This window comes from Acanthopagrus latus, chromosome 12 (assembly GCF_904848185.1).
Source record: "Acanthopagrus latus isolate v.2019 chromosome 12, fAcaLat1.1, whole genome shotgun sequence".
NCBI classification, from domain to species: domain Eukaryota; kingdom Metazoa; phylum Chordata; class Actinopteri; order Spariformes; family Sparidae; genus Acanthopagrus; species Acanthopagrus latus.
The window spans coordinates 15,394,402-15,420,251 of record NC_051050.1 but is presented as its reverse complement, the minus strand read 5'-3'; the positions used below and the strand labels follow the sequence as shown (position 1 = coordinate 15,420,251).

Here is a 25,850-nt window from a genome sequence, read left to right as displayed (position 1 = left end):
ATTCTTAAAGCCTGCTTCTTTGAGAGCTTGAAGGGAAACCAACTTTGAGCACTCGAGAGTGAAAATAGTGCTCCACACAGACACGTGACAGAGTTATTGATCAAGAGGATTATTGAACAGCAGTGTGAGAGGCACCGCGGGCAGTTAGTGACGGGATGTTATGTAATCCAGAAACACTCGGAAAGCTGAACTTTGATTTTGATCAATTTTGACTTGTTCTTTAACTTTTGTACCAGTGCTTCAGGTTGAAACACCAGGATTTAACTTTTTTTAAAGTATACAACTACGGTCAATATTGTGTTTTTATGTGTATGTTGGTGCCATACGTACTTCATGACCACCCTGTACAAGCTAATGAAATTCAAGAGAACAGCTCTGCCATAAAATCTACCCCTACCAAGGGTTTTGGTGACATTGTTAGAAATGTGTAAATTCTAAATGACATTTAAAGTTTTTGGTTTTTTTTGTCCTCCCAGTTTACACTCATGAGGGGAGCAGATTATTAGAAGCACCATTATATGAAACGTAAAGGTTCAGTATGTAGGAATTGTAAGAGCGATCAAACAATATATACAGTAACATGTTAATTTGCTGATAGCTGGATTTTGTTGAATTGGACCGATTTAAGACAGCTGTTACTCCCTGTTTCCAGTCTTTGTGCTATGCATAGCTATTTACTAATGGGAAAATGTGTAAGATATGACCAGAATTATAGTTTAGAACACTTATAAATTAAATAATCAAAGAATGTAAAGAAGCAACAGTGTTGACGTTATGTCAAATTGTGCTGCAAAGGTATCTTATCAAGTTACCATGCTAACTAGCTAGCCCAGGGACTTATTGGAAAGCATGCTGACCTCATCCTGTATCATTATATCACTCTGTAAGAAGGCAATAATCTGACAGAAAAAGCTCAGTCAGATAATGGGAAACTAGCTGCATGGCCAACTGAGCTAACCATCTAACAGCAGCAACAGTTAGCAGCTGATAGCAGTTAGTCTGGTAATATTCTGCCGTCTCTTTGCTCAGAGTATGAATCGAGAGATGTTTAATTCTTACATATTGCCTCATTTTTGCTGTTTTGGGTCGCACTCAATTGTGTACCTCACAAACTGGCCACTGAGAATATTCACACCCAGAGGTCATAAACAATACAATGTAGTTTGATCTTTATTGACAAAAGACAAATAGTTCAGGACAACGACACGATAAAAATGGTGAAAAATGTCATTTGTGGGACACTGAATGGAAAAATGAGGCACAAGGCTTTCATACGGAACAAACACATCATCGTTAAGGTAGGGCGGCTGTCAAAGTGGCCACAGGAAATGAGGAAGACCTCACACATCGCACGATTGAAAACAAAGCACCACGTAAAAGATATATGATGCTGACATGACGACTGGAACCATTTGCAGAACATAAAGCAGAAGAAGTCAACAAGAGATTCAGAGGAGGCAGCCTGACGCCAAACCAGCATGTTTGTTTAGTTCATACACTGTTTGACACATTCAGTACAGAAACACGGGGGTGGTGTTTTTACTCATAACACAAAAGAAATGCAAACAAAAGGTCAGATTTGGCTTGAATGTGCAAAAAAGACAACGTCGGCAAAAGTAGTCACGATAAAATAGTCATCAAAAATCCTTTCAGTGCATTTCTGACATTTTTACTTTACTTTAAGATTTTGCTCTAAACTTATTAATAGAATCCATTTTCTTAAAAACATGCATTCTGGGGAAGAGAACAGCAATTATTATAAATAAACATCTTCTAATTTTAATTATATATTTCCCTGAAACACCCAAATCTTTGCCACATGCATCAATGAGACAGGTGTCTGTTTTTCATATCAATTTACATTAAACGATCTACTAGTTGGTAGACAATTCATACAAAAATCCATGTCATGCATACTACAACTACAGGATGGGAAGATACAGCTCACTATAGCACACACATACACACAAGCAAAATGATGACAGCTGTTATTTTTCAAATGCAAGGAAGAGTAGAGCTACATCTTCATGTCAAGATGTCATAACCGATTGTAGTGCTGTCTGTTTAGCGCTTCAAATCACAAAAAGAAACACACTATATACTTAAATACTTATATTTCTCAAAGCCATAAAATAAACATCTGTGAGCTAGATAGTGATATATATATATATATATATTTTTAAAGAATTTCATATTTGTCAAATGCAGCAAAAAATAAATATGTAGCTGCTTATAAGAAATGACATGACATATTGCATGTCTGCAGAGGTGGATGAATGGTAAGGCCAGGTTGGTGTCAGGCAGGGTGCTGAGTGTGACTAAAGTCCTCCTACTGCTTCATGACTACCGCATGGCAAAGATAGAGAATGCCTCTCTAGCAGCTGATACTCCATCTCCTGTCAAACTAGTGTTGTCCTTGGGTTGAAACAATCTGCTGCGCCCTACTGGCCGACAGCAGTGTCTCATTTTAGTCTCAGTGCAGCTGGGTACACAGACCACGGTAGTTAACACAATCTTTATCTATTTTTTTGCCTTCTCTCTCTCTGTCTCAGTAGAAGCGCTTGCGTCGGCTTTCATTCCAGTGGCTGTAGACGATCAGGCCGATGACTATGAGGAAGATGCAACCCAGCATGGAGAAGAGCGCGGTGAAGAAAATGGCTATTCCGCTCATCCCTTCTTCGGGCTTGTCTCTCGCTGGAAGAGAGGACGACAGTTTGGGAGTTGAAGAATGGGTAGAAGGTAGGTGGATGGAGGGATGACAGTGAAGGTGGTGAAACATGGAAAAAGGTGCACGTGTGTGTGTGTGTCTTACATATAAGTAGTTCAATGTTATCTACACTGGGTATGGTTATCTCCTCTTCCTCTTCTTCTTCCTCCTTCTGACTGCGCAACACCGTCAGTTGGTAGAGTTTCAGGGAAATGATGTCATGGTTATCTGTAAAATATGGAATCAGAAAATGAGATTACATTCAGAGAAAAGGCACCTGACACGTCAATTAGAGGTGAATATGTGATTAAGGAGCCTCACACTAATGCTGCAGATGTTTATGCAGAAAAAATAAAAGCAGCAATACTGGCAGTGAATTGTGCTTGTATCACTGAGTCTACAAGCTCTTCACATACATGATCAATTCATTCAATTTGAATCTAATCGCTACGTAGCTGTCACAATGTGATAAGCTGCCATACCTGTATACATCAATACTCCTGTCAGTAATGTTTGTTTCTTCTACAAGGCTTTGTTTGTCCCAAATCAATAATGCATCCAAGCAACAGCAGACAATAATGTTTATACACATCAGGTCCATAAAATTCATACATGTATTTACATCTAGAGTGGCAAAGCTAAAAAAAGACTTAAAGTGGGATTGGAACCATGAAAGCCGTTTACCTGAGAGGTCTCCAGTGATGGCTGTCGCTCCAAAATAATAGCCTTTTGGAAGCCTCACCCCGGGTATGTCCAGGCAGTCCCTCCACTCATGTTGCCCATCGATGTCTATCATCACCTGGAGAACAAAGGCAACCAGGGAAATTCTGTGATGTTCGCGGAGAATCGCAGAATGTAAATACGTTGGCATCTGGCTCTCAGTTCTGTTAAGCAGGTTTACTGTGTTATCTGAATGAACAATCCCTTTAAAGGTGCACTATGTAGCTTTGGGAAAGGATTTTTAATCACAATCATTTCTGAGTTTGTATTATTACCTTATTTATATTGTCAATATGAAATGTATTCTCCAAAACTACATAATGTCTCTTTAAATCTTGGACACTGACTGATCTATAATTTTACTCAAAGTTATGTAGATTTATGTAGTTATGTGTTTGTTTCTTGTCACAAACCCTGGACAAGCCAGGTGTAGTTTATAACGTTGATAACAACACTTTCAAGCCCTTAGTTTCCATTTATCTATAACTACCCTGTACCTACCTGATCCTGCTTTAATGGAGCTGAACTCAACTGTTTGTGTCTGTACTTATCACTTTATTGTTCAGTGTCAATATAAACAGGGCCTAGCTGTAAAAATATCATGCATGCTCAGTCAACCTACTCTTCATATATATAATTTAAATATATATTAGCAAGTTCAACGCAGCTCACCAAGTGTATGCTAATTACAGGTTAGACAGTTGAGGACATGAGGACGTGTCTACGTGTGCTTGGCACTGTTGTTATCGTGGATAATTGTAGATGTGGATCACAGTGTGTGTTTCTCACCGTGAGCCTGCGGCGGATGTATCGGATGAAGAGGAAGGTGTCATGTTTGAGGTTGCGCACCATGGCGTTGCAGCCACCCAGTTCTGTGGGCCGACCGTCCCGCTCGTGGTCGTAGCTGATGCTGCCGTTCCCAACCATGGCCAGAACAAAGGGGAAGATCCTCTTGTGGTCACAGGAGAAAGTAAATGATCAGGTAACATTCTTGATTTATATGAGCACCATATTGGTGACAGTTTAGTTTTTAACTGACATGACAATCACTGGTCTGTATGATTAACATGATCTTTTTAGTTTAATAACCCTTTTTAAAAAGTATGTTTCAGGCAACACAGCAACCATGCAGAAAAATAACAAACACATCACATAACGTTTCAAAGACAAGTCTGTTTTCGATCAGAGAAGCGTGCTTAAAGAGGCTGTTGAATGAGATCAGACTTAAGTTTGGATTTAAATGTTCCAAAAGCCAGTTACCTGGGTACGAGGAGTATATCTTTTCTTCTGCGCCTGTCTCCAAATGGTTGCACAAAAGAACACAAAAACAGCCCTTTTACACAAGCTTGCAAGAGCATTAGTCCACGCCTTGCAGTCACACTCAACCCTAATTTACTTTGCGTCAACGTGTGAGATTTGAGCAGCGCTGCTCCAGCATACCTCTAGGTGTTTCTCCTCATTTGGATACGTGTCCACAAACACACCCAAACCAGTGAAGTTGTCCATGTTTCCAAATACCGGACCTGTAAAGGAATGAAAAGACAAGAGGGTTAATAAGAAATGAATGTGTTTCTTATGAGATAAAATATACGTTATTAAGTTTACCTTTCTGCATACGTTCCTTAGTGTACCAAATGGCCAAACCGTCACCGTTTAGGTTCTTCTTTCCTTGTCCGTGAATCTTAAAGTGCACCTGCATCTCCCAGTCCTGCAGATGGCAAGGCTAGAAAACAAAGGCAAATACTCATAGTTAGTTAAACAAAACCAGCCAATAAAGACATTCATCCAACAAACAGGCAAGAAACATATGACAGAGAAATAAGAGAGATTCCGAGATTTGGGATTTAGGAATGTAAAAGTCACATCTGACCAAAATGTAATCAGCTGTTAAGTCTGGTTAGTTTACATTTGACTGGTTGGGTTGAGGTTAAGGCAAAAGACAAAAACACAAATTGAAGGTGAAACAGACTTCAACGCAACTACAAATATCAGGGCAACACATGATCCACTTTAAGTATTAACACTCAAATGTTCATAGGGGTTTGGTGCCATTTCGGTCCAGCAGGTCCTCGCTCAATCCCACAACCACGGGCAGCAGACAATGAGGGTGTGTCTTTTTTTGTTTGGTGTGAGATAAGGTCCAACAGGCTTACAGCAAAGCAGATGACAGACAGACAGTAAGCCAAGTTCTGTTGCCAAAACATCCTGCCACTGACCTTAACCAAACCAAACTGACTAATCATACAGTAAATACCACCTTATGATGATTAAAAGTCGATGCAACCACTTTTAGCACTAGGCTACCATACAAATCATGTTGATAGATCTAACAATTGACAACCATCTTGGTGTAAACGTTACAAGTTGACCATGTAGTTGAACTAGCCTTGATGAAGGTGCGATTTATTGTAGAGCTGTGTGGATTAGATTGTATCAGTTTTACCTTGGTGCCTCCTGGCTGCCACTGTGACTGCATCAGCTAGAACACCTGTATATTTTAAATACGACCCTGGTTGTGTGATCACGGGATAGTACAGAGTGTATACTCACGATGCGGCTCCACACTGCCCCCTGCCTGCTCTGCATGTCAGGTGTGAGGCGCACCTGCTCGGTGGTTACCATGGCATCCCCCATAAGCTCCCAGTGGGAGGAGCCTAAAGATCCCACACCTAGGTGCACAGACAGTACCATCATCGTGAGTAAGCCTGACACAGCACAATGGAGCTCAATGGCGTCAAAAGGACACACCGACCAAAACAAAACACCTGCATCTGAAATGTGGACAAAGCACTCAAGCAAAGGTCTTTAACTAAAAGACAGCCAAAAGGTATTAAATGTGTTATATGTTTCAAAATAAAGGCTTGTTTGGCTGAATGTGACAGCAGGGACCTTTTAGGGAAAACGTTAAAAGCCATACAACGACATTTTAGGAGGAAAACAACTCAAGCATGTATGTATTTTAATCGCTGCATGATTTATTCTGATTCTGATTTATCTGTCGCCTGCAACGAGTACTGTGGGGAGTAACGGTCGAGCTAACGGGTAGCGTTACCTTGGTACGGCTTGGAAAGCGAGTGCTCCCGCTTCAAAAACTCTTCCATCTCGTGGTCGTCGTCGGCAGAACACCAGTTTGCACTAAAAAGTAGTACAATAAACGTCCAGTGCGTTATAATCTGCATTATTTTCCGTCTGAATGGCATTTTGGACTCTCTGTAATGATGATTCCTGCCGACGGCCGCCATCGCTGGTCAAAATCCCTCCTTCTACAGCGTCAGTCTCCTTCCCATTGGTTTACCGTGTTGCATGGCTCGACGCTATTGGTCCGATTGATTGTCAATCAGAATACGCGGTTTTAATTGGATGTGCTGCTGTGCGACTGTTCTAGAGAGTGTCCACAGTGAAAATGAATCAATTAACTTATAAAATTGAAAATGTGTGACTGTAACTGAGCTGTAATTAACTGTATTATGATATTTTGATAATCCTTACCCTGATAGTAGTCAAGATATTCATCTTCAGCTTCTCTACTCTAATTCAGGGTATATACTGCACCTACTTTCAAGTATTTTCACATTATGACTGAAAGGTTGAAAAGATGAAACATGTGCACTCTGTCTCTTATTACATCTCTTTTGTCATCAATTGATAATCCATCCATCTAACTGTTGTTATTCCAAAACTAAAGCTGCATACATTATCAACACGTCTTTATTTCCGCTACATAATGTTTACTCTTGACGTGCCACTTTTTTTAAAGTGTGACAATATTCAAACTTAAGCAACAGATCTGTTATAATTGTTTATGCTGCTTAATCAGCTGATTAATACATGTGGCACAGAGTTTGGGGGACACTGCGGATGCGCATGAATAATAAAAGCCTGTTGACAACCAAGAACAAACAAAGCTTTGTGTACGTCCACAGCCCCAGCTTTTACAATTTATGAGCAACTAGCTGAGAAATTGACCTTTTTTGGTTGTTTGGCTCCGTTCAGTTATACTGACCTGAACAATACTGTGCCTCTGCCTCTCCCAACCCCTTTCATGTAGGCTCTTTATGTGAACTGTCTTTTTGCTGAGGGCTTTGTCAGCTACTAAGCTTGCACTACACCTACTACGCCATGGCACAATAACACCATATGCTGAGCCCCAGGGCAGAATTGCACTGTGGACCTATATTGTGCATGTATTGTATTGTTAAGTACCCACCAAGTACAAGCACACAGTTTAGAGATATAGCAGCTCTACAGGAATTAAAGAAACAGGCTACTGCTCCACCATCAGCTAAAAAAATGATGAATGATTAACTGCCTGTTAATCATTAATCATTTTTTATTGATATGCACAATGAAAACACAATATCAAAACTAGACAGGGCACTGCAGCAGGACAAGGCTTCAAGAAAGAGGCAAAAATGCAGTTTAAATGCTGTAATGGTGCATACCCCCCCCCCAAAAAAATTTGCGATTAATCATCTTATCTGAAAACACAGGGCCTTTGGGGTTCTGGGTCTTGGGACAGTATGGCCCGTTGTGGATTTCAGTCTAAGAAATAGGCTATTCAATGTCACTTTAGTGCTTTCATCCCAATCTATCTCGCATTTTCAACTTTTAACTCATCCTTATGACTTTTTAATCCACATTTCTCATTTTTTAAAACTCATAATTAGGATTTTTATCTATAATTCCGACCTTTATCTTATCATTATGACGTATCACTATCGTTGTGTTTTTCATTGTGTTTTTATCCCATAAAATGGCAGAAATGGGCTGACATAGTTTTGCTTTCAAAGCCAAAAAAACAAATTTCCACGTGAGTGGGCAATTCAGATTTCTATTCCAGAGTGATTATTTCAATAGGTAACATGTGAACAGTAGTTAGTCTACAAAAAAGTAAGTTTAGTTAGTGAAATCCACATCTTCATCTTGTTTGTTGATAGAGTTTGTGGATAGATTATTGTTAAAATCTTGAGTTTCTGTTGTGTTGTTGGATGTTGAAATGGAAAAAAGGCAGTAGAAGTAAAGCAGGCGTTCTGCTGCCCTCCTGTGTCGAGTCGTAGTGTTGCATGTTGGATGCTGTAGTTGAGATCACGCCCCCTTCACTGCCCCTGCTCCCTGTCGGGTTTCTCACACTCATCACGCCGCGTTTACATAGTCCTGTACAGGGGGATGGAGTAAAAGCAGGAAGGAATGGATCCCACTGAAGAAAAAACAAGCAAAACGGTCGACATTTATCGCGACACATGGGTCCGCTTCCTGGGTATGTACTGATTCATTTACCCTCCTGTAGCTGCTCAGTCCCGAGCTGACCGTGACATATTAACAGTCACTCTAACGTTACAGAAGAGAGCGGTAACGTTACACCGGAGCCGTCCTGACCCTGAGCTGCCAGTGTGCTAGCTAGCTAAAGGTTAGCACGCCCGGCTAACTTCTGTGTTAAAATTCTATTTATAGCAAACTTGGCTGTTGAAGGACATTTTGTTACAACAGAACAACATGGACGCAGTCCAAGAGCGGCTGTCAGTATGGTTGTTACTGTTTTTTTTTTTTTTTTTTTAAACACAACGTATTTAGCTTCGCTGCTAACTTAGAGTTGTCTCTATGGCTCAGCCCTGACTCAATAAAGGTAGTTGTTTAGCAAGTTGAGGCAATGAGTCACACAACCACAGAGAAACAGCCGCAGGCACGTCTCTACAACAGCTGTAGAGACAACTCGGTGTCAGTCATAGATACATGTAATATCAGTGATTGTGTGCTGGCTGTCCTCACATCAGGGTCGCTCCTGACACCGGTCTCACTGTCACCCAACGTGCAGTCAGCTGAGGGGGGCATGTTCAGCAGAAAAAAGCTGAAGGGCATTCATACTGCATCACTTCCCACCGTGCAGGCTGTTTGTCTCATGAGCAAGCCTTAATCTCCTGCTCTTCTGCAGCTTACACTGGCCAGCAGTGACCATGTAATGTCATGTGAGTCAGTTTATCCCTTTTATAAAATCATAATCTTTTTGCTCACATCTTTAATCCCGCCTGTGCAGATAAATATCTCTGTCTCTGCATGGATGAGCATGAAACAGAGATTGCAACACGCTCCTTCTAGGTGGTGAACCGATTATAAGTAACGATGGAGATCAATAACTGATATTGGAACTGATGTTCATTTGCAGTAAAAATGAAAGTTTTAATGCCAAGGTTTGGAGTAACCAGTGATGGGAAGTAACTAAGTACAGTTTGCTCATGTTCTGTACTTAAAGTGGCAACAGACAAGACAAGTGGATCATTTCTGTTTCCTCAGAGCTGCAAATAACACCAACACAGGACCAAACCTGCCTTCTTTCCAACCAGGTGACCATGTGCCTGGTGGTAGACAACATGGTATAGTGATGTTGAGGTTTCTAGGGAACCAACATAAACTCATGGTGATGATGGTTTCATTTTTCCGTATCCATTACACTGTGCAGTAAACACTGACTTAATAATTATACGTTGAAGTGGAAACCCAATCTATTGAGGGTTTGAGTATAGTTTTGAGGCATACACTTAGCAGTCTTCCACTAAATTTTGATTGTAATTATTGTACTTTCTACACCATGTATTTGATAATGTTAATTAATAGTCATATTGCCACTTCAGATTCAATACATTGTTATTATTTTACATCACAGCACAAAAAAACACTGATTTTGATAATTCTCTACCATGTCTGGAAAAGATTATTTTTACTACTGTGGACACACTGTGATAGTGGTTACGTAACAAAGACGGGGGTTTAACCCGAAAAGTTGCGTTTTTATCCAACAGAATGAGCAAGAAAATCCATGCGAGACCTTTTGTATATTTTGATGTCACTGCACCCGTCAGACATGGAGTTCACCATCTCTCGTGTGTGGGAACAGATCACGTATTCACTAACACAGACACTTTGACCAAACAGACGTAATGTATTAGCGGTTCCACCAGCCTAATGGATCTGAAGCCCTTTTAAGACCAAAGGCCTTCTGTGGAAATGTACAGCCGGCTAATTGAAAGTGAATGACACTGGAGCAGAGATGTGATCACCTGACGTCCTTGCAGATGAGTGTTTCTTTTAAGGTGATGTAGCTCCCCAGCTCATTTTTAAAATTTTTTTTTTTAAATCCAGTAGTCGTAAATAACACAGCAGCAGAGCTGAGCTGCAGATCAGACCCTGATATGATTCTCATCTTTATTTCTCCTCTTTTTCTGGCTGCCAGTCATTGTTACTGGACGACTCCGAATCTCACTCTCCTTTTATCACTCACCATCACTGTCTTCACACCCTGCCCTCTCCCTGCTCTCCATTTCATTCCTTATCGCTTCTGTTTCTCCTGCCTTCAGCATCTTGTGAACACACACACTCACCTTCACGCCTCGCTGGGCTCAGGGCAAACACTTGAATCACAAAGTGTAATCTGAAGCTCTTGCTCACGGGTCAGAATTGGACTCCGGCCCGTTATGCCAGTGCATGGCATATTTTATTATTAACTTGTACCTCGCTGGAAGATAATCTTATCTCGGCTCTCCTTGTTATCATGTTTTATTATACCAGTACTGCTCCTTATCACCTTGTGCTCAGAAGGGCTTCTGGAGCTCCAGATCCAGTAGTTAACTCTGCTATCATTTTCACGACTACAGTGCTAAACAAAGTAGCTTAGAGCGAAAGACCAAGCTCCATAAAGTTGCCTTGTTCTCTTCGCCAGCCTTCCCAGCAGACATTTTGATTTGTCATAGTAGGGAGGTTTTCATTGTTATATGAAAACATAAAGAGTGGATCACATAAATTGATATTTTTACTGCTCCATTTCACTGTCACAGTTTCTTTAGGACATTGCACTGTGTGAGCTTCAGCTCAACTTCTGGTCCTTGTTCTCAGACATGTGTTTCTTGTACCGTAGTTTCTCCGTAAGAGTTGGAGAAACGTGTTTTTCCTTGAACCGTGGTGATGCAGCTAAATGTTACGCAAACTCAAATTAGGATTTATGAGCACATGTCGCAGCTGTGGTTTTTGTTTTTGTTTGCCTTTCGATTTTTTCCCTGAGACAAAGAGCGTCTCTGTGGTTCGAGGCAGTTTTTAATTATTGTTTGGTTCTTGCTCAGTCCTAAAAATGACTGACAATGAATCGTTTTTGAGCTTTAACGGTCTGATGTGATCTTTGGCCGCTGCTTGGAGACAATCGAAAAACAAAAAAACAAAGCCGTCATGTGAGTTTCCCTCTTAAGGAAGTTGCGGAAGCATGATTCACTTCTGCGTGTCTTCTTAAAGGCTGAATTCCAATGAAAACTCTTAAAGCAAGCAAGGAAAAGCTGTTGTGTGGGAGTCCATAGAAGCCTTAACGTAATGCATGGAACTTTTTTAAGACAGTGTTTGATATTTTAATCTTTGTAAACATATTAAAGATTGGTATGCATCTTTTTCCTCTCGCTGTAAAAATACCGCAACTCTCAGGGCCTCTGCAAATACTCTTTTCCCTAAATATGGGTTAGGGTTAAGGGTTAAGGATTGGGTGATCACCCTAACCCTAACCCTTCATCACTGGTAGTCACACAGTAATGTGTATAGTCTTTGCACACCATAGTCAGTTATCCATAGATGAAGACAAACCACACAATTTGACCTCACCACACTCTGATATCTCTCTCGTCACTGAACTGAACATAAACTCTTTCCATGTGGCAAATTAATTTTACCAGTGATTTACATGTCCCGTGGCGTATGGCACAGGTGAGTCCCTCCAAACAGATCAAGGGCGCTGGAGTCATCCGAGCCTTGTTGGAAATGTGTGTTCCCTAATTTACCAAATGTTGCTCTCCATTTTTTACAATGTCAGAGATAAAGTCGAGGGTTTATTAGCCTCTGGTAGGTTTCGGGATGTTATGTATTGGAATTTGGATAAAGTGCAATGACACATCTGGGAGCGCTCAAAGATGTGACATCACTTAAAAAGTGAGCTTTTGAATGTTTAATGCACTGCCCTCCTGCTCAGAATGGCACCAAACCTCTGTTAATTCTTCAATAAATGTATTCATGTTAGCATTGATGGTGCATTTAGAGGAGACTAAGAAGGTTAAAGTCTTATCTGCATTTATGTATGTGTGCCCACAGGCTATGCTAATGAGGTCGGGGAGGCTTTTCGTGCTCTGGTGCCAGTGAGCGCGGTATGGGGCAGCTACGCTGTGGCCACAGCGTACGTTACTGCTGATGCTGTGGACAAAGGGAAGAAAGCAGCGGAGGTAAGATATTAACATTTCTGTGTGTTTGCTTCATTGATAATTGGTCAAGTGTCATTTATTATGCAATGAGAAAGAGACATAAAGTGTTGGGATCAGGGCTCCAACATGGGATTACAAGATGATTGTCAGGGAGCACGAGAGAGGAGAGAAAAAACGTTCCTCTGCTCCTTTTAGGTTGTGCTTCTTTTGTCTGCTCCTGCTTTAGAAAAAAAACTCTTGGTCAGCACGTTACTGGTTAAAAAGTCGCAGGTAGACATGTTTTTTTTTTTTTGTTTAAAGGTAACAAGCCATAAAAACTAGTGCCCACTGTCTTAGATGATCAAATAGATACCGGGTCCCAGAATACAGAAGCTAGCTAAATTACACTGATTCATTCATTTAATTAATTTGTGTATTTTCTGCTGTGACTACCGCAGTTTTCTGATTTTCCTCCATCTGTTACTCAGGCTCACGGGGACAACCCGGGCAGGACAACACGGGTAGCGGTGGCAGTGGTGGACACGTTTGTGTGGCAGGCCCTCGCCTCTGTGATGATCCCGGGCTTCACCATCAACCGGGTGTGCGCTGCGTCACTTTACCTGCTGGGCAAGACCACCAAGCTGCCCCTGTCTGTCCGCAAGTGGACCACCACGGCTATCGGCCTCTCTACGATCCCCTTCATCATCACTCCTATTGACAGGTTGGCAGTGTTCTTGTTTCTTTCTATCCATGCTGATTATGTAAGTTGTCCATTATGTAAGATTTGAGGCTGCTCACGCATGATTGCTGCTGCGTTGGGCACAAAGTTGATGCTGACAGCTCATTTCAACACTGATATGTTGTCGTAGGCTTTATCTACTCTTTGTATACTATGTAAGGCTAGCTCTGGTGTGATTCTATTTGTTTCTGATTATCAGCAAATCACATTAAATGACTAAAACCCACAGCATATTAATCCTGCTAATAAGTGTCTGTATATCCAAAGCCTGGTATAGCTTATTCCCCCGTGCCATAATCCTGCCTTGTTGTCTAAAAATGATTGAAAATGCATGAATGAGCCACATTGTGGCACCGGGTGACCTGTTCTTTCATCACCATGAACCCACACACTGTTGTTAATCCCACATATGTCCCCACGCAGCTGGAATTACTCCACCAAATGTGTAGTTAATCCCCTGGTGAAACGAGTGCTCCTGTTTTGAGTAACGTTTGCTAAAACATCTGTTTTAAGGGAAATAACTGAGCCTTCAAATTAAAAGTTCATACTAGCGAGCTCTTTTTACACTTGAAGTAGGAAGAAATGGCAGAAGTTAAAGTAGTTTTCATAGATGATTTCAGCTTTTTATTAAATTGATTTAGAAAAGGGTGCATTATGTTCCCAGTGTCACAATATGTTCCCCCTCTGAACCTTGTAGGTCGGTGGATTTCCTGCTGGACTCAAGCCTGCGGAAGGTCTACGGTGAGGGAGAGAAGCACGAATAAGGAGGGATGATGCATGACTGATGACCCCCCTCCTGGACAGAGACCAGTCCAGTCTTCGTAGACCTGTGCGGATTATCCACCACTGTGAAGCACTGGAGAAGTGTGAAGAAGGATTTCATAGAGGGAGGCTCTATAGTTATTCAGAATACATATTATAATACAATTTTATTTTAGAATTTTTATAATTTATTTAACAAAATTAAGGTTGTTCAAAGGGAAATCCTTCTTCATCGGGATTGTTAACTTTAACCTCAGGGCAATCTGGGTAGTGACACCAAAAAATGTTTAAAAAGGAATCTAACAGTTACGAAATGTTTAAATATCCAGTTGTTACAGTGAATCCTGCTCCTGTAAGTACTCTCCGGCAGGTATACAGTGTGCTGTTAAATTCCTGTGATCGTCCTCTAAGGTTGCCTCCATGGTTTAGAGTTGTGGGCTGTGGCTCACCTCATTTCCAGTTGTCAAGGAGATTAAGTACAAATGCACACTTGCAGTGTTTAATAGCCATATACAGTGGTACTGTAATGAAACTCCAGAAGGCCAGTTTGCCACGATGTCCCTCTCATTCATCACTCTCTCAAAATTGGTCTGTTTTTTTTTTCTTTCTTGTGTCTGTTACTTGGAATAGATGTTTCAAGTTGTTTCACTCTACTTTATGAGCCAAAGTTTGCACTGGGAGTATTTTTTTTTTTTTACACCATAGTTACAACCTATATTAATCTTGGTGAATACTTGTAGCGGCGACATGTTGTACCTTTTGCAGTGCTCCTCACAAGTATTTGAATTGTCGGTCAATAAGTTTGTTGTCGGACAACCGTGATGTAAAATGCTGTAAATTCTTCAACCTGAATATGTTCAATATGCCCGCTTCAAACATCTGTAACTAGTTTAAAATTCCCTGTCCAGCATCTGGAGTCAAGCTGTTTGACTCCACCCGGTACCAGATTAATCTGAGACATTATGTTGTGATCCGATTTTGAAATTTCACAGTCTTCCAAGCAAGCTTTAAGCAATTTTAACAGCTTTTCCCTCGTCAATGCAGAAGATTATATTTAATCAATCTTTGAATTATATAAAGGTCCCATATTATGTTCAATTTCAAGATTAAACTTTCTTTTGAGGCGTCTGCTAGAAAATGTTAACATGTGTTAATGTTAAAAATGTCCAGTGCTGCAGCACCTCTATTCACTCTCTCTTTGAACACTCCGATTTAGCTTCTGTTTCTTTAAGGCCCCACACCCACGCCCAGTCTGCTCTGATTGGTCAGCTCTCATGGGCCTGAGCAAGCACCACCTGCCGTGTTTTCGATGGCACCTCTACCAGGGGGGTGTGGCTGAGGGTAATGACTGTACAGTTGTGACATCACAACCTTACGGAAGTCCAGACAGCTCGCTTGAAGGCACAGTTTCTGAATGCGGGCTGCTTATCATCAAATAAGAAGTGCAAATCTCACTTTGACACTATGGGACCTTTTTAAATGTAGAGTTGAACTTCTCATATACTTGTGGAGGTCAGTGTCATACCTATGCACAAAATGGTTTAAGGGATTATTTCATTAATATACTGTATATCTATATATTATTTTCATTGTTTTTTTTTTTAGGAGCAATGTAGAAATACTGTATCTTACATTGAACTATGCAACGGAAACAAATGGTTGTGTAGATACTTACGCCTCGCAAACTCAATGGATTGTTATCTTCCATTGAAAAAATAAAGTATGCAGTTACATAATGTTCAAATGTTGTAAAATAAGAAGGGAAGTCTGATACAAATGTATCTTAAAGTTTGGATGAGCTATAACAAGGACAAAGAGGAACATGGGAATGGAAATCATTGCCAATTATTGTACACTGTACATACCAGTGTACCTGTTAAGCAATAACCTTTGTTTAATGTTTTTTGTGTCGCACCATATTCTCTCTGCTGTGAAGGATGTGGTTCACTTTTTCATGCTGAACGAAAAGATTGTGAAAACTCGGGGTGCACCAACTGTCATGTTCTTACTTGATGGTACTGAGAAGTCATGCAACAATGGCACTATTTTCAATAGTATTTAATAAACAGATCAGGTCACAAGAAGGCCCATTAAATTACGTTTTTATATTTTTTTTCCTAATGGTTAAAACACGCACACTAAAAGCACAAAGCATATTATTTTCACACTGGTAATTTGAGTTGTCGTTAGCAGGAAAAACGGGTAAAAGTAAAGGTGTCAAACGTCGACACGGTTTACTTTTAAAGGTGTACTATCAAAGAAGTCCACCGTTTGAATTCATATGGAGAAACTAATAGGAGGCGCCATATGACCAGCGTAACTGCTAACTGCTGGTAATTGTAGTTGGTGTTAGTTTGTTAGCACAGTTAGCTGCGCAGCTAGTCATTTACAACATCAACTCTGTTGATATTTTCAGGACAATATTTTAAACTTAGTGCAAGATTAAGTATCTCAAGGCAGTGATTAACAGTGCATACTAACATACCTGTGCTCCTCCTGCTGTGACATTTCAAATTGTCAGCAATTTAGAAATCATATTGGTGCACCCCTAGCTGAATTATATATATTCATATTCGATTTTAACATTTCAGATTGTACACAGAACTTTATTGTGTTTTCACTGTTGCACGCTGCGAATGAAACTGTTAACGTTTTTTTTAAAGTGGCCGTTCAGGAAGAAATGAGTGAAATGAGTCACACTTTCAGCCTTAACAAAAACAAACTAACAAGAACAAATTGTCAAACCTCAAACTGTGTTCTGTGTGCTGTAGTTCACAAGGTAGAGATTTTATTTTCAAATGTGAAAGCAACTGCTGAAAGCTGAAGCTCCACTCATCACAACGGACACGTGACACTCAGCAGTCCAACTATTCTCTTACAACTTCTGCAAACACTGGAGAAAAAAAACAAAACAAAACAAAAAACTTGTGTAGTGAAATAAATGATGTAATGACGAGCGTGTGTGTGCATTGGTCATTAAAGAATGGGAGTACATTTACATGCCAAGTCAGTGTAAAATCTGTTTTTCATTATCCCTGCAGTTATCTCTACGATACAGTTATTGATTATAAGGTAGAATTACATCTAATATATAAATTATATAACCGTTATAACTTTCAGGTGTCTTCGGTCCCTGCTCCAACATACCTGATTCGAATGATCAGCTCATCCTGAAGCTCTGCTGAAGCCTGATAATGACCCTTTTTATTTGAATCAGGTGAACCATATGGGTGAAGTGTCTCTTTTAAAAAGGAAAACAATAGCTGTGTAACTCAAAACGGCGTTGCTGCCTCCACTTTTTAGTGTGAGGTGCATTTCTTTCTTTTATGTTTGCTCTTGAGTTTTCAGACTTGACTCCAATGTGTGATTAATTAAAAAAAAACAAAAAACAAAAAAAAAACATCATGTAATTTGTATTCACTGACAATATATCAAAGTCATGTGGTAGCTTTAGGAAATGATGATCACAGCCTCGGTTTTGTGTCTGCATCAGAGTCCTCCTACAAGACCTCCTTCTCTGCACTCGCATTTCAAGTGGCAGCAGAGCGGCTACTTTTGTGCAGGCATCACTTTCCACTTCCTACTTCCTAAGTAACCTACCGTCACTTCCAGATGAAAGAGGTGTAATTTCAGGGGTACGCTCTAACCAGTGAAAACACTCAAAGGGCACATCAGAGCGGGGGCTGATTGAGGAGCCCGGTCGCAGTAATTTGTCTTGATTGAGTCACGAGGCCACAGCTGCTGCCAATTCTCCAGATGAAGTGGCCACATAAAGGGCTAAAGAAACCCTGAACGCTGGTAGGTGCAGTCATGTTTGTTCTTAATCTTGTGTTCTTGGCTCTTTTGGCCGCATCAACCGCTCAGCCAGGTAAGGAGAGAACTCATTTAAAAGTTCTGTTGAGCAGAAGGTTTGGTTAAATTTTTACTTGTGAAGCCTGCTACTTTTTAAAAAAAAACCAACAACAACAAAAAAAAAACCACTGCACCTGTTCCCCTGACACATTAACATTTACAGGCATCCCTCGATACATCCAGGGCGAGTGGGTGATCGGTGATGAGAGCCCACAGTATGAAGACAATGATGGACTATCATTTGAGGACAGTATGTGGCCCGTGAGCCCGCCAGAAGTTGCTGAAGTGGTGACGGAGGGCCACATCCTACTGACCACTGCAGAGCCGTATGTAATGAAAGAACAAGGTGAGCTGGAAGCAGCAGTGGATTAATGATCCAGAGCATTATGACATGATTGTCAATGGCCTGCTGTTCATTCACTGAGCGTTTTATTCCCTGTTTAGATTCAGATGACGTGGAAGAATCAGCGGTGTGGAAAATTGTTCTGGTCGCAGTCGTCCTGCTGGTGTCTGTAGTGGGATCTCTGAGCTTGACCTATTACATGTGTGTCTGGAGGGGCGGCAGGATTCACTATAAGCCTCAAAGGGAGGTTCTTCCTTAAAAATAAACTGAGCTTTGTGCAGAAACTGTTCTCAAGAAGTCTTGTGTTGTCTTTCTGCCTGTGTTAAAGGGAAATGGGACTCTAAGCATTGGACCTTGTCTTGCTTTTTCATACTACAGCTTGTTGTCTATTGATGCAAAGGGACTCTACAAGAAAAGTCCATTGGAAATTAGGGGGACATGACATGACCTTAAATGAGACTTTACTTTATTTGTTCCTCAGGACATTGATGTGCCAGCCTTAAGGGACTAAGGAGGAAAAACTCCTGAGACAAGTTAACGCCAGAAGCTGCTTAACTTCCCAAAGACATATTTTGTCTAGAGGTATTTTCAGAAGAATCTTAATGGGCCGGAAGAAGTTTAACTCAATCTATTTTGGTGTATACACGGTCAATCACTGATGGCTGACTGTAAAGGGCCATTTTTACATTGGAGGCAGTGTTATTTGTTCTGTATTTGGGGTTAAGAGCATGATGGGTGAATTAGAAAAAATGACTGTACACTGTGATTTGCAATTTTTATGCATACATGATACACAAAAAAGGTAACGCAAACAGACTTTATGTATTCTGTAAGTATGCTTGTGCTATGAATGTCAGACAAACATGCTGACATGTGTTTATGCATCACACGAGGAAAGTACCCTCCATGTTTAAGTGTTTCTCATCTTGAAAAGGGCAGGAGTTACTAATCATATAAAGTCTCTTTAAATGCCGGTGACCCTTTCAAAACCCAACTTGTTCTAAATAATTGAGCAGGTAGGACTTTGCTTTGGTTTCATTTTCTAGGAACAGCCTCTGTAATTTCTCAAATCTTTTTCAGATAAACTGATGGCCACTAGAGGTCACTGCCATCATTGTGTTTGTGTCATGCTCCACACATCCACTTGAATAGAATGCACATTTATGAGCCCAGTATCCCCCTATACATCAAACTCAAACTTTAATGATTTAATATGACAGGAGCAGATTGGGCCCTGTGTCCCCTCACTGATCTGGGATTATCATCATAAATTACTTGAGTCCATCATCAATTATGATTTATTTGGTGTTTTTGAGAACGTAACTTTGAAAAACCAATAAAGATGTTGGATTGTAATTTTGGATTGATTATCTAAAATGGGGTGCCCGAATGTTTTTTCCCTTGGATGGTCAAAACTGAAACTTAATAGTGCGCAATTGGCCTAATTCAAGCACCTAATGTGTTATACTGTATTATTGAGATGGAGAATTGTACTAGTATCCCAGTGCAGTGTCACTCTTCTCACCATGCTCAGATGATAAAAGATGATAAATAATTAGGGATCACTACATATCTAAAGAGAATTTTTATCTCACCAAAATAAACAAATATCACATTTTTTACCAATCGAATACTATTTTTTTCACACCCAAATTTAACCTTACATTGGGCCAACTTTGGCATGTGGGCCCTATTCTTGGGACCCTGATCATGGATAATCAATAGTTTTTGGCCACTTGCCACATCATTAATATTTCTGCCATGTTTGTGTAAGATATATTTTTTCAAAAAGTATTGCTGAGTTAGCCACCAACAAAGATATAACAGGCCAGACTTGCTGAATGAAGCTATCTAGACTGCTCATTGTGTGAATAGCTCTTGACACTATAAAGCTAATAGGCCTCATGGCGTCTGTTTCTTCAGCGCCTTCTGAAGATTTGGATGAAAGTTGAAGACTGAGCTTTTTTCTCTGAAACTTTGACAGTGTTTTCCTCAGTACCCAGCAGCCCCCTCTTATCACCAAAGCTCTTCTCACTTTGTAAACCCCACTTGATGTAATCGCCCCCCTTGGCAAGCATTTTCCCCCTCATAAGAATTCATCTTGATCAGAATTATGGCAGAATTGGCAGGCAGGCTGTTGGCAAAAAAAAACTAGTGTACCGCTAAGAGTAAAGAGTAATGTTTTAATTCAGTGTCAAACAAGCGGGCTCGGTTCAAGTCCACAAACATTTATAAGCCCCCTTTGAGCAATATCAGGTGGCATTAGGGGGCCCAAGGAGACAAAAAGCTGATGAATTGAATTAATCTCCCCTCCCGTGATGGATGGGCCTGTTCACAGGGGGCTGCAAAATGGGAGCATTGTTCATCTGTCACTCAGATTGCCATGTCCCTCTATGATTTGTGCTTGGGTTGTGAAGGCCACAAGTGGCCAAAAGACCTCCCTCTCTCCTTCTCACTCGTCTCGCTGCTGCTTTTTTTTTTTTTTTTTTTTGTAGGCATTCCCAGGCTTTCAGCTGCCTCTACCCCCCACCACACACACTGATGTCCATACAGCCAGATGCAAGAAAAACAAGCCTTCAGTAAATATCTGTCGCCCTTGTTTTATTTCACACGCAGTTCGTGGGGTCATATTGTAGTGAGTGTTCAGATGCAGAATTTGTTAAACTTCTGTGCATGCACACAATTTGCATCCGGGGTGTCATTACATGGCACAGCGTAATATAATCTAATGTTTTATTTTATTTTAGGCCAACACAAATCTGGATTATGCCTATTTATTATAAAAAGAAATTAGTCTGCATACATTTTCGTGTTTTCTTCCCTTTTTCTGTTTTGCTTGAAGGTAATGTCGAAACGACTGTCCTTGGGATCTCCTGTCTGGGCGTATAAACATCATTATCTTCCATTAAAACGGGTCTTGAACACAGAGAAAGTCACGTCCTGCCATAATTTCCTTTCCATTATATCGACTGTAATCCTCTGTTCTTGCTTTAACTGTACAGAGTACAAGTACAAAGTTTGGTGTTTAGCTGGAACTCTCCCTCGAGCTGCCTTGTTTGGGTTTCCAGACCTTCTTCAAAAAGATGACTGTTTTGATCTCACTTAACCCTGTGACTTCTGCAATAGATTAATATGTGAAGCCTTTTTATGGTATGACAAACAAAATGTCATCTAGTGTCAGCGCTGCTGCTCTCTATAACAATGTGTGTGTGTGTGTGTGTGTGTGTGTGTGTGTGTGTGTGTGTGTGTGTGTGTGTGTGTGTGTGTGTGTGGGGGGGGGGCGTCCTTCTTAGCTCGCAGTCTTTTTCGTCTCCATTGTTTTCTCTCCGGCAGCTGGCCCTTCAGAGGCACCTGACCTTCCGCGGGAACAGGTGCTAAAAGGTGATTCAATAGAGATGCAGAGCTCTGATTTCTTTCGCCGCTTTTGTGCCATGTGTGGATTACAAATTGAGATCAGATAATATCTGAGGGCCCGTGAGCAGAGGGTAATGGAGAGGACTATGCAAAAAACAAAAAACAAAACAAAAAAAAAAACTGCAGCAGGTGAATAAGAGGTAAGGCAGAAGCTGGCGTATTAATTCACGCCAGCTTCTGCGCTGGGTACAGAGGTCCTTGGACAAGAGAATAACTGGCAGCAGCAGATGTTACAATGAGATCCTGGGGAACGGAGAGGCCTCTTGCCCAGTGCATTACTGGGACAGTTTCCAGCCTTCAGGACTGTCCCATCATGGTCGCAGGGGGCTGAACTGAACTAACCCTGAACTGTGCAGGATAACCAAGCGTTAGAAATGCATGCATGGCTGAAAAGAAGGCAAAAAACATCCCTCTCAAGTGTTTATTGGCATGCTAGCTACTCTACGGGGTTGTACTTGGGCAATGGGACACTTTAAACTAAATGCCAACATCTGTAATGATGTACGCTGTATTCATGTGCTCCTCCCATCCCACCACCGGAGGTAAGACACTAATGATAGGTTAAACAAACCAGTGTCACCACCACTTAACTTCCCACAGCACTATACTATACACAAGTAACTTTAAAATGATCAGTTTATGAGATGAAAACATTGTGTTAGAATGGATTTCAAGTAGTGAGATAGAGAGTTTTCTGATGACATTCAATGTCCCCGACAACCTCTGTAGTTTTGTTCAGGCGCTTTGTTTTCATACGTAAAAGTCAAAGAGTGTATGTTCTGACATATTTTGTGTTGTAGAAAAAAAAACATGAAAATCTCTTAATGTCATGAATCTAACTGAAAATCCATTCAAAAAACAAAGTGACTTTGAGACGAGACAACAATGCTATAACGTTAACTCACCTCAACTCATTCCTGCAGCACTCTGTTGCTAACATGCTGATGTTCACCACCTCAGCTTAGTGTGTTAGCACGCTAGCATTCACTAATTGGTAATGAGCAAAGCACCAACAGCTGAAGCTAATTTGAATGTCATTAGGTTTTACAGGTATTTGGTCATTAAACTAAAGTGTGGGAACAACACCAAATGTTTTATAATTAACACGAGTGTGTGCACCAAATGTCATAGCAGCCCATCCAGTATTTGCGGCTCACATGGCGCTAGCGGAAAAAAAGGAAGGGACTCACCAAAGTCAGTAGTATTCATCCTCTGGAAACGTCAAATGTCAAAAGGTGGCGTCGGTCCATCCTGCAGGATCAGTGACATCTGTGCCCTTCTCGTGGAACCACAGGAATAGTCTGGGGGTCACTAAAGTTATCTTCTGGGCCCCTTGGACAGCTGTGTGAAATTTCAGGGCAATATTTATTTTAGATATTGCAGTTTGAACCATCAGACGTTGACATCCCTTGAGCCCTGCTGCTTGCACGGCTAGAAATAACTACTCACAAATGTAGAAGCATCAGTAACTAGATATCATTTGACTTCCTGATTTTGTTCTTTCACTTGACACTCAGATAGAGGGCAGACTGAACAGGATACCTCCCCTTTAAACAACATAAACTAAAATGATAATGACCAATGGGCCATAATTTTATTTTACAATGGTAGTTACTACAATGCTTGCTCTCTCTCTCTCTCTCTCTCTCTCTCTCTCTCTCACACACACACACACACACACACACAAACGAACACACAGCTCCCAGTGCCCCCCTTTAGTGGAGTACTATGTTTGCGGAAAAGGCCACTTTAAGGGCACTAACTGAAATGTTTGACGCTCGCTGGTCGATTTATTGAGGTCAGCGGAAGGCTACGTTTTGAGAAGCAGAGGAGCGGGTTAGGTTTGGATTGATTTTCATGAATGATTTTATGCTGTGAGCAGAAGAGAAACAAAAGACAATCACGGCACATCAAATCACCCCAACAAAAGAAATAAGGGAAAGCAACATGAAAAATGAAGGGCAAGGCCAGTGTGCCGTGTCACTGAGCATTAAGCTAATAAATATCAGTTTCTGCCTCTGAAATGTGGAGACAAAGAGCATGGAGAATTCTGCTGCTATGCTGATTTTATCAATTGTTTACTCTTGGAGGGGTAGAATTAGCATATTATTGGTATTGTAGTTAGTGATTTATTTTCAAATAGTATCTTTTAGAAATTAAAGGCAAACATCGTAGTCGATCAACTGAAACGTCAAAAGACGATAAATGGAAAATGTAAGCTAAAAATAATATAACAGTCACCACAAAAGAAAGTAATAGAGACATATCACACTCATTTTCAGATTATTAATTTTGTGCCAGCACCACTCACCTTGTCTTCTGGTGGTGCCAATGTTTTTTCAGCTCACTGTTAGCTTCACATCCATTGTGAATATATACGTAGGTATTTAAATTAGGCAAATGTCTGTCCTTGGTGTGACGTCAACAAGTCACGGAATAAAGGCGGGACTACTGACGAGACGTTTGAGGAGTAGTTCTGTCTGTGAGAGAGACGAGCTCCCGTTTGACGCTATGAAATCTGTGTATTGTGCAGTTAATCTAATATGTTGCCCCCATTTATTCTGAGATTGAGAATTTAACTGGCAGCCAGCAGTTACATACTGCACCTTTAACTTTCAAGACATTTTCCCTCACCAAGTAGCTGTACAACACACTGAAGGACAGGAGGGAAACAACCGCAAAATACAGTATACATCAGGAAATCATGACCTTTACATCAGCAGAGTGATACCAGAAATTATTCTGACTCCTATGGATCAATATGTATTGGCTTGATAAAGATTGAAGTCGAGCGATAAGCAACGTGACCGCACGTCCGCGGTGAAGTGGCGAGTCCTAATTTGACAGTGTACGGCGTGATAGAGCCTGTGTGCTCTGTATGCTGGCAGAGCTCTCCCTCTCTTTGTGAAATGAATTAGGAGAACATGAAAACTGAGCAGACCTTCAGCGATACATTATGTATGAGGAGCTTGAAGGCTCCTACTGAATTCTGTTCAGGTGGCATCAGAGGGTGCAGCCAAGTGGAAATGCTGGCTGGTCACTTAAAGCACACTATCTGTGGTAATATTTCTACATGAAAGCACAGCACACGGCTTGGGCTATATTCTTCTACTTGCAGGTTGAAATATGCAATACCACCAGGTTTTTCTATAGTGTCCACGGAGGAGGTTTACTGGGGCAACATGGGATTACAGGCCTGGCTCTAACCTTCAGGCTATCTCTGCATAACTTTAAGCTACTATTTGCAATTTAAATTCAAATCTATATTTTGTTTTACCATCTTGCACTTGATTTTCTTACAATGTATCTGTGGGAATCACCCCGAAGAGTGGGCTAACAGCACACGTGTCATCTGTGTTTCAGCCGGATTGACGGCTTGCACTAATCTGAAAATCAGATAACATACCATATGATTCCTCATCTTGTGTTGTTATGAGATAACGTCTAATTTCCCCCATCTCCCCAGTAATCTCACAAAGACATCGTCTGCTCATAGTGAAATCAATATGCTGCGGAAACAGTCAGTCAGACAACGGTCTTCACTTGGGATCACAGATGAGCACACACACACACAAACACACACACGCAGGAGCAGGTAAACAAACACACTGTCACCTCCACTGTGTCCTTTGATATAAAAAAGACTAATTAATTAAAAAGCCTGAAAAGCTCATGAGTGCTCAGCGTAACTGAATTGTGTGTCAGTGCCCAGAAACAAATCTTTGGTAAGTTGAGAAATGTGCATATAATGACAAAAGAGGAGAAACAGTATCAGAATGAATTATACTGGGTTTAACGGGCTCACAGGGGAGAGAGGATCATGGTCAGTGGAGTGCATCCTTCGCCAGCAGACAGACAGACACTATAGTCATTAGTATCAGAGTACAAAAGGAGGCTACGAGCATCACAGGACAGGAAAAAGAGAACAGTGAAATATTAAGATATGTGATATTAGATTGTAGAGTTGGTGAGCAGGCCTGAGTTTAGCATTGAAACAATGTGATTTGTAAATTAACAGAAATTTAGCCTATTCAGCAGCAACTTCATGTTTAAAGGTCCAGTGTGTAGGATTTTAAAGGCCAGGACATGAACATAGTAATGGCAGAGATGAAA

The 25,850-nt window shown here is 40.9% G+C and overlaps 2 protein-coding genes across 4 annotated transcripts; one reads left to right on the top strand and one right to left on the bottom strand.

The window, feature by feature from the left end:
- Positions 1-1,147: 1,147 nt before the first annotated feature.
- On the bottom strand, positions 1,148-6,702 carry lman2la (lectin, mannose-binding 2-like a). 2 transcript variants are annotated; one of them, XM_037118170.1, is made up of 9 exons: positions 6,480-6,702; positions 5,978-6,096; positions 5,033-5,150; positions 4,868-4,950; positions 4,688-4,720; positions 4,217-4,378; positions 3,392-3,506; positions 2,813-2,935; positions 1,148-2,694 (listed from the first exon to the last, which is right to left on the bottom strand). In XM_037118170.1, the coding sequence occupies exons 1-9, from the start codon at positions 6,667-6,669 to the stop codon at positions 2,549-2,551; spliced, it is 1,089 nt and encodes a 362-aa protein (XP_036974065.1). In that variant the 5' UTR covers positions 6,670-6,702; the 3' UTR covers positions 1,148-2,548. The 2 variants fall into 2 exon arrangements, with proteins under 2 accessions (XP_036974065.1, XP_036974066.1); XM_037118171.1 differs by lacking the exon at positions 4,688-4,720.
- Positions 6,703-8,525: 1,823 nt separating this feature from the next.
- Positions 8,526-17,126, top strand: mtfp1 (mitochondrial fission process 1). 2 transcript variants are annotated; one of them, XM_037117829.1, is made up of 4 exons: positions 8,526-8,684; positions 12,542-12,669; positions 13,116-13,348; positions 14,064-17,126. In XM_037117829.1, the coding sequence occupies exons 1-4, from the start codon at positions 8,615-8,617 to the stop codon at positions 14,128-14,130; spliced, it is 498 nt and encodes a 165-aa protein (XP_036973724.1). In that variant the 5' UTR covers positions 8,526-8,614; the 3' UTR covers positions 14,131-17,126. The 2 variants fall into 2 exon arrangements, with proteins under 2 accessions (XP_036973724.1, XP_036973726.1); XM_037117831.1 differs by lacking the exon at positions 8,526-8,684 and adding an exon at positions 9,182-9,390.
- Positions 17,127-25,850: the final 8,724 nt, after the last annotated feature.

Excerpts from the sequence above, each read along its gene's own strand:
- mtfp1 (XM_037117829.1), top strand. The coding sequence starts at position 8,615 with ATGGATCCCACTGAAGAAAAAACAAGCAAAACGGTCGACATTTATCGC. Across the intron at positions 8,685-12,541 it reads CACATGGGTCCGCTTCCTGG|GCTATGCTAATGAGGTCGGG; the intron begins GTATGTACTGAT and ends GTGTGCCCACAG. Across the intron at positions 12,670-13,115 it reads AAGGGAAGAAAGCAGCGGAG|GCTCACGGGGACAACCCGGG; the intron begins GTAAGATATTAA and ends TCTGTTACTCAG.
- lman2la (XM_037118170.1), bottom strand. The coding sequence starts at position 6,669 with ATGGCGGCCGTCGGCAGGAATCATCATTACAGAGAGTCCAAAATGCCA. Across the intron at positions 4,721-4,867 it reads ATGAGGAGAAACACCTAGAG|GCGCAGAAGAAAAGATATAC; the intron begins GTATGCTGGAGC and ends ATTTGGAGACAG. Across the intron at positions 2,695-2,812 it reads TAACATTGAACTACTTATAT|CGAGAGACAAGCCCGAAGAA; the intron begins GTAAGACACACA and ends CCTCTCTTCCAG.